Source organism: Saccoglossus kowalevskii, chromosome 12 (genome assembly GCF_978046115.1).
Source record: "Saccoglossus kowalevskii chromosome 12, keSacKowa6.1, whole genome shotgun sequence".
In the NCBI taxonomy this organism is placed as follows: Eukaryota; Metazoa; Hemichordata; class Enteropneusta; family Harrimaniidae; genus Saccoglossus; species Saccoglossus kowalevskii.
In genome coordinates, this window is record NC_140652.1 from 36,227,381 (window position 1) to 36,240,270 (window position 12,890).

Genomic DNA, 12,890 nt, shown 5'->3' on the forward strand with positions numbered 1-12,890 from the left:
CATTTTACCTAGGTTATTTTGTATATTTTTTTGTTTTGTTACGTACTTGTGATTCGGTATATTTTTTAAATATCGCCACATACATCTCCTTATTGGCATTCACAATTACTAAAACTTCAAAAAATAAATACTGGATCAAAATAAGATAAAATAAATTCACAAAAAAAGAAGACAAAACTAGGATCTTATTTTAATCAGATTGATATTTACACTTACCTGGGCACAGGGATATGATAGTATACCTAATTACCACAGTACGAGGCTAATACATATTATATATTAGTGCCCGAATATGGGCGTTTGTACCCGGGTGCAGGTTATCATTTGACCGACGTTGCGCGAGGGCACTAACGCCAATATTCGAGCTGTATTATTTTTATTACATGTCTTTGATAACATAAAGAATACAGGGTTTATATCTTAATGTTTAAAGGTAATTCTTATTGGTAAAAAGGTAAATATTTCGTAAGCAGTAACAAAGTTTGACAATCCGCAGACGATAATAGCTGCATCAGCCCAAATGAATATTATGCAGTGATTTCGGTCGATAGGATAGCGCCAATTTGATGAGATTCTTGGACTATCACCAGAAAATTAAGCACCAGACGAAGTGGACAGTTTTATAAAAGCACACCAAAAGCAAAGTGGCTAACTTAGAATACCAGAGAATTGCGGTGCCTCGTTTCTATTGACTACGGCCTGTACATGGCTCACTGTACCGCAAAAATCCCCGGATGTCCCTATTCTAAAGTGTGTGTTTGATTGGCGGGCGGATGAAGGCATGTAATAAGATATCTTGTCTTCCCGGAGTACAGGATTGGGATACTACATACGGTTATCCACACTTTGCAGAGTACAGGAATGAGATAAATACGTTTGGAGATGTATAATGCACGAACGATAGAAATTGAAAGATTACATGATTTGTAGTATTTTGATATTTTAGAATCACAATGTTATAATTTCAAGGCATGATATGTTAATGTGTATATAAAAAATCGTTTCCTATATTGCGTTTTATTCCGAATCTGGATGAACGATCACAGTACGATACCTTTTCGAATGTACATTGGATCATTGACGACAATCTACATGCTTCTAATTTGTTTTAAAAAAAACAAACAATTGTTGACATACGTGATTTATTGTAATATGAAAAGAGATAAAAATCATCCTGCCATTTGTAGTTCCCCAAATTCATAGTGATGTCACAAACATCTGACTCATGTGCCTATTCTTTTGATATTTTGTGAGAATTCAATTTATAATATTTGTATCTACTTTAAACTATGCATGCCTGTAAACATGCTCAGGCATATATAACAAATAATATCTGATAATATTGTTTAAAAAGAATGATAATATTATAATTGCAGTAAGCTAATCAACCCATGGTGTGTTATATTAGTAAATATGTTCTGTCACAAGAATATATTTGTTTTTAGAACTTAAAATCTAAAACTAATATTTATCTTTAGAATAGACATGATACTTGTCACTAAATGATTTCGTTGCGTTGTCGGCTCAGTGAGTGCGGGTGAATTGTGTTTGACATAAGGGGCCTTGTCATATAATTCAGTCACATAGGAGGTCTATATCCGTGTATTGCTGACAACGGACAAAAATTCGAGTTGACAAAACCGAATAATCACCAGGTACGTAACCATATACATAATTATTTAAATATTACCGTTGTAGTGAAACAACCGATGTAGCGTGGTCGTACAATTGTCAGACAAATGAAAAACTATATTTATTGCGAACGTTATTGTGACCTGTGATTCCATTCCGAAGTGCAAATAACAGTTTATACGACCATGCCCTGTTTTCTATATTATAAACGTAGGGATATAATAGCTTGGACGTGATTAAAAGCATTATTTGAATGAATACTATGAAGTAATTACATTCATGAATACATGAACCACACACCGACACAGTCAGTTATATAGATATTAATTAGAACAAAAAGAAACTGCTTGGTAATGAGGTATGTCAGGTATTCAGTACAAGGTACTGTTTACCATTGCGTGGGCGAATCTAGTTGAACACATTGGGGGAAGCAATTATAAAGTTCAGCCACTTGTTTATCCTGCAAAATTACTGCTTATCTTTCTAACCAATAATATTACTAATACTAACTATAAATAACAGCAGTTATTTTATTATATTAAATACAAATAATAATTACATAGTTCAATTTTGTCTGAAAAAACACGTTAGACTATAAGACCATATAACTGACCACTACTCAAGCTTAGTAAATCATTCTGTGACTTTGATTCCTGTTAACGTATTAAGTGACTGGTTACACAGATACTTGTGGAATACAGGTTGTTTATACTCACAGGAATAATGATTATATGGTACAATTAACTTATGTTGAAACAGTTTTGTATGTGTGCTTAAACGGGACAGACAGAGGTCAAAGGTTAGGTAAAACACGATATGGTTATCAGTTAAACAGCCTTGGGATAGCAATGTGTCACATAAAACGCACGTTTGCTTTCCACTTATGTGTTTTATTTAAAACTATACAGTCGTGTTCAATATAGGACCCATGGCGACGCATACAACTGTAGCGCTTCTAATGACTTGAATGACGATTGCAAGATATTCACCAAAATTTACTGTGATAACAGTAACAGTTTTTTTTCACTAACATTATGCATCCTTCAATAATGGATAGGGGTATACGATAAATAAAGTGCTCACCCTCGCTAACGATTGTGAGAAAATAGGACTCAAGTGAAGAGATGAATGATTTTCTGCCACCCCATGCTTTCATCGATGTCACTCATTAATACAAATCTCGTATTCGCAGGAGCGGACATCCGGGCATTTTCACCGCCTGACAACCATCACGGTGAAAACAAAGGCCGATACTGTTTTCTCGAATTTAGCTTTTTTCCCCACAGCAGCTCGCACAGAGTCCATAAAAATACATGGCATGCACTGGCACTGACATTAGTGACCTATTACGTGTGATGTTCTTACGAAGTTTGAATGAGATCAGCTCAGGCATGGTTGAAAAACGGTTTATGAAATGTTCAAATGTTGACATATGTATACTTCTTTTTGCATTGAATATCAGACAGACTGTTCCCGTTTTGGACCTCGTATTTTTAACAGTTGCTCATCAGCATCAATGATGTAGACTACATATTTTTTTTTAGAAAAAATTAGTTCGCAATGTGTTTAGAGGGAAATTCTTCCATCGAAAATGCTTCATTTCAACATGTCTTTTCTTGTATTGCAGGTCACCAACTGCTACACAATCATAGGCTGTCCAACCATTCGCATGGAATCCAACAAATGAACTGAATATAATTGATCTTACATCAAATGAACCCACTGCTGAAACACCACAGCGTTGTGAAAAGCATAGACATTTGCCGGAATACATATACATTTACTGTCATCGCAACATGATTAAACAGAAACAAATATTCACAAAGAAGCGCCAGGCCGATCAATGTCTATATAAGTGTCAGTTTTGTGAGAACTCGTTTGAGCTGAGAAGTTTTTTGGCCATGGATATACATTCAGAGAAACAACTGTATAGGTGTGACTTGTGCGATTACTCGTGCAAACGAATAGCCGCTTTGAAGTTTCATAGAAACATGGTACATCATACATGGTCAAAAACTGTCACAAAGTCAAAAGATGCTGAGTACAGAGAATGTGGAATTAACATACCCAACCTGAAAACCGTTAACCAGCCCGTTAACCAAAATCTAACAAGCAAATTGACTAGTCCAAGAACACAAAACAAAAGAATGAAAACAATCAACAAGAACAAAACTACGGGCAAGTATACTACGCAGCATAGTCAAAATAATCGGATAAGGATAAATGGACATCATGATATAAAGGGAATGAAAGCAAATGATATTCATCAACTTAATAGAAAGTACTTAACAGTAGAGTTGTATAAGTTAGACAAAACTACTAATCGACACCATGGACAAACATCTGTTAGTGATAAGATGCGTGCACACTCTGACAACAACACGACTGGGGCAGTTGAACCACATGAGTTGCCACATGAACTTGCTGAACAGCTGCAGAGTTCCAAGTTTAAAGGCCGCAAACATGAGGCAGGGCAAGATTGTAAAACAATGTGTAAAACCAAAGCAAAAGTAACAATTAAACGTGCAGGTTCCGATCAAAGCTGTATGTTTAGACAATTTAGAAAGGTTAAACAACAAATGATAAAAACGACAATAAAAATACCAAGGAAAAATCAACAAACTGGCATTGCTTATTCAAGGCGAAAGAAACTAGCGAAAGTACTAAGAAATACAAATGGAAGAACGCAGATTGATCTGTTTGGTGAAAAACAAAAATCTGGCAAGCAACAAAAACTTACAGAAACTGACAAGAAATTGCGAAATATAGACATTTCAGACACAAATGTGGAAGATTCAAGCGATTGTGCAGACATATCTGATGTTGAGCCTGCTACAGATGATTATAATGTAACAAACCAGATAAAAAAATATGGATATCATGATATAAAGGGAATGAAGGCAAATGATTTGATTCGCCAACTCAATAGAAAATATCTAACAATAGACTTGTATAAGGTAGACAAAACTACTAATCAAAACCATGGACACACATGCGTTAGTGATGAGATGCATGCTCACTCTGACAATAACACGACTGGTGTAGTTGAACCAAAGTTGCTGCATAACCTTGCTGAACCGCCACAGAGTTCTCAGTTTAAAGGCAGAAAACAAGAGACAAGACAGGATTGTGCGAAAATATGTAAAACCAAAGCAAAAATAACAAAGAAACGTGCAGGTTCCAATGTGTGTGTAGATATAGCAGATGTTGAGAGAACTACAGTTGATTGTGTGGATATAGCACATGTTGAGAACAATACAGATGATTGTGTGGATAAAGCAGATGTTGAGACCACTACAGATGATTGTGTAATTATAGCAGTTGTTGAGAGAACTACAGATGATATAGCAGATGTTGAGACAAAAGATGATTGTGTGGATATAGCAGATGTTGAGACCACTACAGATGATTGTGTGGATAAAGCAGATGTTGAGACCACTACAGATGATTGTGTAGTTATAGCAGTTGTTGAGAGAACTACAGATGATTCTGGGGATATATCAGATGTTGAGACTACTACAGATGATTGTGTGGATATATCAGATGTTGAGCCCACTGCAGATGATTGTGTAGTTATATCAGTTGTTGAGAGAACTACAGATGATATAACAGATGTTGAGACAAAAGATGATTGTGTGGATATAACAGATGTTAAGACCACTACAGGTGATTGTGTAGTTATAGCAGATGTTGAGACAACAGATGATTCTGGGGATATATCAGATGTTGAGACTACTACAGATGATCGTGTAGTTATAGCAGATGCTGAGACAACAGACGATTATGTAGATATAGCAAATGTTGAGACAACAGACGATTGTGTGGATATAGCAGATGTTGAGACAACAGATGATTGTGTAGATATAGCAGATGTTGAGAGAACTACAGATGATTATAATGTAACAATAATTAAACAGTGCATAGAAGAACATATTAAAAAACAAAAGATATGGAACAAACAGAGACCAACAATGGATACCTGCTCATTTGATGACGATATATTACCTGTACAACTTTCAGAAATGCAATCATGCAAAAACAAGCTATTACTGGAGATATCACCGGATAATGTCGATGGTAGTGCATCTAAGAACAATTCAAATGATGTCATTTTTGATAAATTCGAGCAAAATATCATTGATGACAATCCGACCGAAAAGCAACATTCCAACCTACTAAAAATGCAGTCTAAACAGCAACAAAAGCGGAGATTTATTGAGGAACGGCCAGACGATCAGCAAAGGACCACAACCGCTAAGCGATTCCATGATCAACTTGAAATCAATCACATTACATACTCTTTGCCAAATATACACACAGTTGCACCTATAGGAACCCCTCTCACAAACATAAGCCATGCAGTAGATATTGATCACATGCAAAAAAAGACACCTGACTTTCGGGCACAGAAAAAGAAACAAGACACTGGTACCAAGAACTTGACTGAGGATCACTTTATACAGAGTGGAGGACAATCCCCATCATCTAAGTCAAACGCATATGTTCATAATACAATAGAGATCAATAGTTTGAACCCAAATTATGCACAGAATAATGAGCAGCAACAGACATTGAGAGATGGAAACAATTCGTGGTTGGTTCAAGACTTCTCGGGTGTTGATAAGAAAGATAATATTGAGGACGATTTCTATGATTTATTGAAGTATGTTTCTTCAAGCACTAATAATAAACGTGACAGTGCAAATATCAACAAAGCCAGTAACCATTTAAATCTGCAATCTTCGGACTATTGGATCAAAGAGATGCAGCATTTTCTACAGAATTCAGAAAAAGATACCCCAACACTGTTAAGCAAAGAGACAAATCATCAGCAAATACAAGGAAGCAATGCACATGAAATGACAGAGAATAATGAACTTGATCAGAAACCGATTGACTCACCATCTTCATTGGACAATACACATTCTAAATCTGAAATTCAAAAGTACAATCCAAATCAGCCAAATAATGAACAAATTATAGAACTGTCACACTGTACAACATCATTACAGCAAAATATTCAACAGAAATATACTCAACAAAATGACGTTAGCAGTTGTGTTTGTTGCGATACTAGAAGCAAAATGAGTGATTTACTTCCTTCCTTTGATTCACAAGATAAGATGTCAATCAGTGACAATAAAATAGCCTCAAGTGATGACATGATAAATGAATTGCCTACAATTGCGAACTTACAAACCTACAGTGAAACACAACAGATAATTAGTGAGAAAGAACACAAACCACCAAGTTTCAACACACAGCATTATGAGTATCACATGAAATCTTCAGTGCAACATAGAAACACTCATTGGGATCAACAATATGTTTTGCAGGAACAAAAACCTGTACTAGAGGACCTGGTTGATTGTTCAAAACAGCAGAATATTTATAAATATGATGAATATCAAAAAATGCCTTTCAAACTAGACGAGTTAGTCAAAGATGAAGAGAAAGATGTGGGACACATTTATGATAAGGCATTTCTGTCTCTGGCTCTCCAACACATCCTTTATCAAGGACGAATTGTTGCGTGTGATGAGTGCAAACAGGAAGCCTATTGGCAGCAGACTGAACAACAACAAAATCAGTCATTGACATTCGAATCTAAATGTGGTGAGCAGGAATTAATGCAGAGTCATTCGGAGTCACACTTCCAAATGATTGAACAACCAGAGAGTAATGCCAATCTTAGTTTTCAAGATGCGATTCAAGGAAATCCATTAGCGTCAATCAATACATGCCCAGACATTGAATCACAGCCTACTTTACAGTTTAAATTTGACGCAATGTTCCTGAAAACACTGGTGCAAAAATTAATTCATAGCAAACAAACCCTTCAATTGTACAGTAAACAACTATCAACTCAACGGATAATATTGAAACAACTCCAGGAATATCAAAGAATTGGCACCGACAATTGTACCAACAATGAACAGTTACAGCCACAATATCAGTTACACATACAACAACTATTGCAAGAAGAACTAGAAAGTCAACTCCAGAATCAGAAAGAAATTCTATCTCAGCAAGAGTCACAATTACTGGATTTTCTGGAGAAAAGAAAATCTTCTCAGCCCCAACTCACAAGAGCTATCTTAGAAAACATTGCATTTGATCACCTCTAACTATCAGGCACAAAAGAATAGTTCCTTAAGGGCATTTTAGACGACCATTTACACAGTATCAATATATATATATATATATATACATAAGTGCTATAATTGGGACAGTAAATCTTCACCTAAGAATACTTCGGACACAAATAAATAATTAAATAATAGCCCAGTTAGATATTTAGTAATATGTGGTTACATCATAATAACCTTATTATTATACATGTACATCTTTTCCTCTCAATGATACATCATGGAAATGCCGAAATCCAAAAAGTTCCAAATAGAACTTCTTTGTGTGAAATCCGGTCAAACCTTGATGACAGCCATGTTTGTTTTTATTATTAGAGCACGCTTACACGCGTAATCATTCCATATGTAATGACACTAATATTTAGAAAACCTTATAATATGTTATGTATGTTTTCCAGCAACTTTAATAGAGTCCTGGAACATTCATAAAGACTTCCTTTTCAATAATTTTTCGTTTTTATGCAAGAAAATTGAGTTGTTCAACACACTGCATAGTTTGTACGTTCATTCAGCTTCTTTCAGTTATAATTCAAAACAAACGAAGTGCAAAATGTAGTCTACTGCAATTTTTCTTTTCCATAATATTTATGTGTAGTTGGTAATTATGATAATTAACATTGGTGTATATATAGAATACATTTAGGTATTGATTATTCATAACATGGTTCTAAAATTTCTTTTCAAAGTCAGTTGTTTTCACGGTTTTCCCGCAAAACAAACGAATTTCACAATTTCGAAAATGTAAAGCTTTCATCAAAATGTTAAATGCTATCGAGTTGATATTCAAATTCGATCTGTAATAATTGCCATGTATACAGAATACACATTTCTACCTTGACTGCTTACTAATATTTTATATAATTTTGTTCAAAGCTGTAGCTTAGAATGGCAGAATATATTCCAGGGTTTAAGCAGTATGTGGCCGATGTACACTATTATACCAAATTTTCTGTCTACCATATATACATTGATTTATTTGATGTTATCAGCTGATTTTTCGTTCAGTATTTTCGAAAGTGGTTTTGGATGCAGTATTGGCCTGACCTTGTGCAGATGCTGCTTATACTTTGTATCTAACTTTTTGATTTGTTGTTAAAATGTATTAAAATGTATAAATTGATATGTGCTAAATATAATATTGTATAGTTTCTGAATAAATCTTTGGTTTAATATGTTTACTTACTGCAGTAAGGGAGATGACTGCAATTTAACATAAAAGGTTCTAGCCTTAGTTGTAGAAAGAGAGTGAGAACAATTATTTTATTTGAGCACAAAACATTCTCTATTGCGTACACAAACAGGAGTGAGTAAAATGCACTAAAAGGGTGATTGGGTAGTAGAAAGTGTGGGAGTTCTGTCTTTTTTTGAAAGCTTTGATACTGAAAGCTCAACAGTAAGACATACTGTTCTCAGGAATCCTTATTCAATCCTTGAGTTCTTCAATACTGTGAAGCTATGGGAACCTGCGTTCATGCTGGGGGAAGCATTGTTGACTTGAAAGTCAAATGGTACCAGCCACGACCTGGACAGAAATGCTATGGTGATATTTTGTACTTTGCCTTTCCTCCCAACACTATGAAAACCCCAATGAGCGAGCAATGCAATAAAGTTTTATATCATGCTTTTATCGGGAATCATTATAAGCACTCGAGCTTAATGCAACTTTTGGATTCTGCATACAAAAGATTCAGCCTATCACAACGCATATAATTTAGCCAATCAGATCCCTTCCTTATTGACCTATTACAAACATGTAATATATCCTCTCCCCGCCTAAATTCAAGAATGGACCATTCCCCTATAAATTGAGAATTTGTCCTTGTACTTGTCAGATGCTGTTTTATGTTAGTGTAATAAACCTCGTTACTTCCTCAAGCCACTGTTATCTCGCCTCCGTTATCTCTATCCACTCGAATCTCTTCTATACAATTCTACACATTGTTTTGGTGCCGAGACCAGGATAGCAAGATGACGGACCCACAAGCATCTCAACCAACACTGGCAAAGTTAAAAGCTTCTGGAAGTGGACATCGTGGACAAATGACGAAATTATTCAATAGATCCGATGAAGTAATCGCTTCATTCCATCATGAACGTGATGACGACCTACAATCACTCGTGTCCATCCATGATTTAGTAGAAGCCAAATACACAATTCTCGTCGATATCGACAAAGAAATTCAGGAAAGAACCCCAGACGACGAATTGGAAGCTGTTATCGTCGAGTCGGACGATCATCTCAACGAGATATATCTCAGGAAAAACAAGCTAAGTCGTTTTATACAATTATCTACACAGCCGCAACCCACGCAAACTACTCCAAGCCCGACTCCAAGTACCAGTGCGGCACCTACTCCTACCGTGCATTCTACCAAAACAATCAGTTTGCCAAAACTTTCGTTACCCACTTTCAACGGCGATGTTCTCAAATGGATGAGTTTCAAGGATGCATACTACTCGGCGGTACACGATAATACTAATTTGGATGACATTCAAAAATTCAACTACCTTCGATCGCAACTAACGGGTGAAGCCGCGCGAACAATCGACGGACTGACTCTTACAAGCGCTAACTATGGACACGCGATCGATCTACTGACTCAAAGATACGGACAATCACACAAAATCGTAAGTGCCTACATGCGAGCACTGTGGGGTATTTCTAAACCAAATGGAGATGTTAACAGCCTCAGGAATTTTGATGACACGTTGGAAAGCTACGTTCGAGGTCTCAGATCGCTAGGAAAAGATGAAGATTCCTACGGCGGTTTATTGATACCCATAGTGATGGACAAACTACCAAGTAACACGCGGAAACAAATTGCGCGGAACCATGGGGACAATGAATGGACTTTAACCGAACTACGTAAAGCCATTCGTCATGAAATTGAAGCCATTCAAGCCGGTTTCTCCGTTGACTGCCATGACCGCGAAGAAGCCGAACCGGAACCTCTCGTCACTGCAGCGTTTTACGTGGGAAACACAACGGCCGCACCGAGGAAACCTAAATCATCTACGTGCGCCTATTGTAAAGGTTCTCATCGCTCCAACGACTGCGTGATTGTCACCGATGCTGACAAACGAGACCAAATTATCAAACGTGATAGATTGTGTTTCAATTGTTTCGGGAAACATAAGGTTAGTGACTGTAACTCTAAGTATAGCTGTCGTATTTGTAAAAGAAAGCATCACACATCACTGTGCAAGGGAAACACTGGTAGCACTACAAGCTCCAAATATACGACAACTCAGTCCAATGTCGCACAAAGTACTACACAAATTCATGTAAACTTTCTGAAAACGGCAGATACTCCCACACATAATGGACCAGTCTTACTGAAGACTGCTGTAACTCAAGTATCCGCCGGTCATCAAACCATCGATGCTACTATATTATTTGATGAGGGTGCCACGCGCTCATTCATAACTATGGACCTCGCTAGCAAACCCGACATTACGCCTGTCAAATCGGAATTTATCAACTTGGCAACATTTGGGGATAAAGACACACGCGCCAGAAGATTTGACATTTCTACTGTCTCTTTGCATACTATAACGGGACACAGATTAGACATTTCTGCACTCATTGTTCCTAAGATTTCTACTCCATCTAAGAATCTAATCACACCGTCAATCATGAAGTTACCTTATCTGCGTAATTTGAATCTGGCTCATCCCATTTCTGGAATTGATTCGTTCGAAATTTCAATTCTCATTGGCGTTGACTATTACTGGGATTTCGTTGGTGACCATATTGTACGCGGACCTGGTCCAACCACCGTTTCATACATTGAGGCAAAAATATTTAAAATGGTGTTATTATTAAATACAATTGTATTAGAGGACCATTCCTGGAAGGAATTTGGAAACATAATTGATTGTTTTTTTTTTGTATATATGCCTACCTGTCCACTTTAAATATTATTTTGCAACATGATCACTGTCCTTGTGACCACAAAACACTTAAATATGTTTTGACAGTGGCAGATGTGGCTTCGCATTTAAAGAAGGCCGAACATCTGATCACAGAAGTTTCTGATTCTATTTCTTGCATGTTCATGTGGAGTCTTAACTAGCTAAGAATAGTTGTACTGAGAATACAATATCATGGATGTGATGCCAATAGTCGTTTATCCAGAAGGTCTGTCATCAAAATGAGTAGCTCAACTGCTGTTGAGCGTAAGGGCGGCATCAAATCGTAATCCATACCCATAAAACATTCTCTTTGGTCGCTAATGAAAAAAAAACTACCCTTAACCTTGGTACCTTTACCAGCATGTTTAACTGGAGAGCAGCATTTGGAGGGAAACTAATCTGGTGTACTGGTTTGGATGCTTGGTTCAAAAACACTGATGAGCATGTGCCATATCATCTGTTAGATGGCCATCTTTGTGGATTGGTTAAGGAAGAGTTTTTTGTGGGTCCATCTGGCACCATACTGCCACCAGATAGGGTCTTCACATGCTTAGTGCTAAACCTCCATTTTTTAGTTGCACTCTAAACAAGTCAGCCATACATCAGATTAAATCCAGTGTGCTCTGTGGCCTTACCCTAGTGCATGTTTGAAACAATAGTGCTTGCACTGATTGTGATCCATATGGTGGTCCATAAAAATGAGGTTGCTTGGTCTCCAGGCATCAATAAATCTATCCCGTTTAAGGCCTTACGTAATATCTGACATAAATGAATTTTTCCAAGGCATATTTTGCTCTGTGTTTAACCTCAAGCTCCTCATTGCTCCTATTTCACCTGCTATTGGTGGCAGCTAACCATGTTTGCCATGTCAGAGAACTTGCACAACTCAGTCATTGAGCCAGTCTAAGAACATCTCAGGAATAGACTGGTGCAGACCCTGCCATATGGAATAAGTTTCTGACACACCCACACAAATGTCCTTAGCACTCTGGCCACTCCACCAGAAAAAGCTATGTTAGGTGTGTTGGATGCAACACATGCCTTGACTACCTCAACTCCAGCTCATGCAGTGCAGTCTTGAATTTTTGTGATGTGCTTTGAGTTCAACCTTTACATATTAGTCAAGTTTTCCCTGATAAATTACAAGCTCGCGAGTAATTTGTTTGCCATCAGCTTTTCTGCCTATTATGCTGC

General features: G+C 36.9%; 2 protein-coding genes across 2 annotated transcripts; both read left to right on the top strand.

Moving 5' to 3' along the window:
* Nucleotides 1-1,581: 1,581 nt before the first annotated feature.
* On the top strand, nucleotides 1,582-7,760 carry LOC146735770 (uncharacterized). The gene is made up of 2 exons (XM_085506061.1): nucleotides 1,582-1,655; nucleotides 3,260-7,760. Exon 2 carries the CDS (start codon nucleotides 3,429-3,431, stop codon nucleotides 7,758-7,760), a length of 4,332 nt encoding a protein of 1,443 aa, XP_085362187.1. The 5' UTR covers nucleotides 1,582-1,655; nucleotides 3,260-3,428.
* Nucleotides 7,761-9,749: 1,989 nt separating this feature from the next.
* Nucleotides 9,750-11,699, top strand: LOC146735771 (uncharacterized). Its single transcript, XM_085506062.1, has one exon. The coding sequence runs from the start codon at nucleotides 9,750-9,752 to the stop codon at nucleotides 11,697-11,699; it is 1,950 nt and encodes a 649-aa protein (XP_085362188.1).
* The last annotated feature ends 1,191 nt before the right edge of the window (nucleotides 11,700-12,890 follow it).

Bases quoted from the DNA above. Each gene is read 5' to 3' on its own strand.
- LOC146735770 (XM_085506061.1), top strand. From the start codon at position 3,429: ATGATTAAACAGAAACAAATATTCACAAAGAAGCGCCAGGCCGATCAA.
- LOC146735771 (XM_085506062.1), top strand. From the start codon at position 9,750: ATGACGGACCCACAAGCATCTCAACCAACACTGGCAAAGTTAAAAGCT.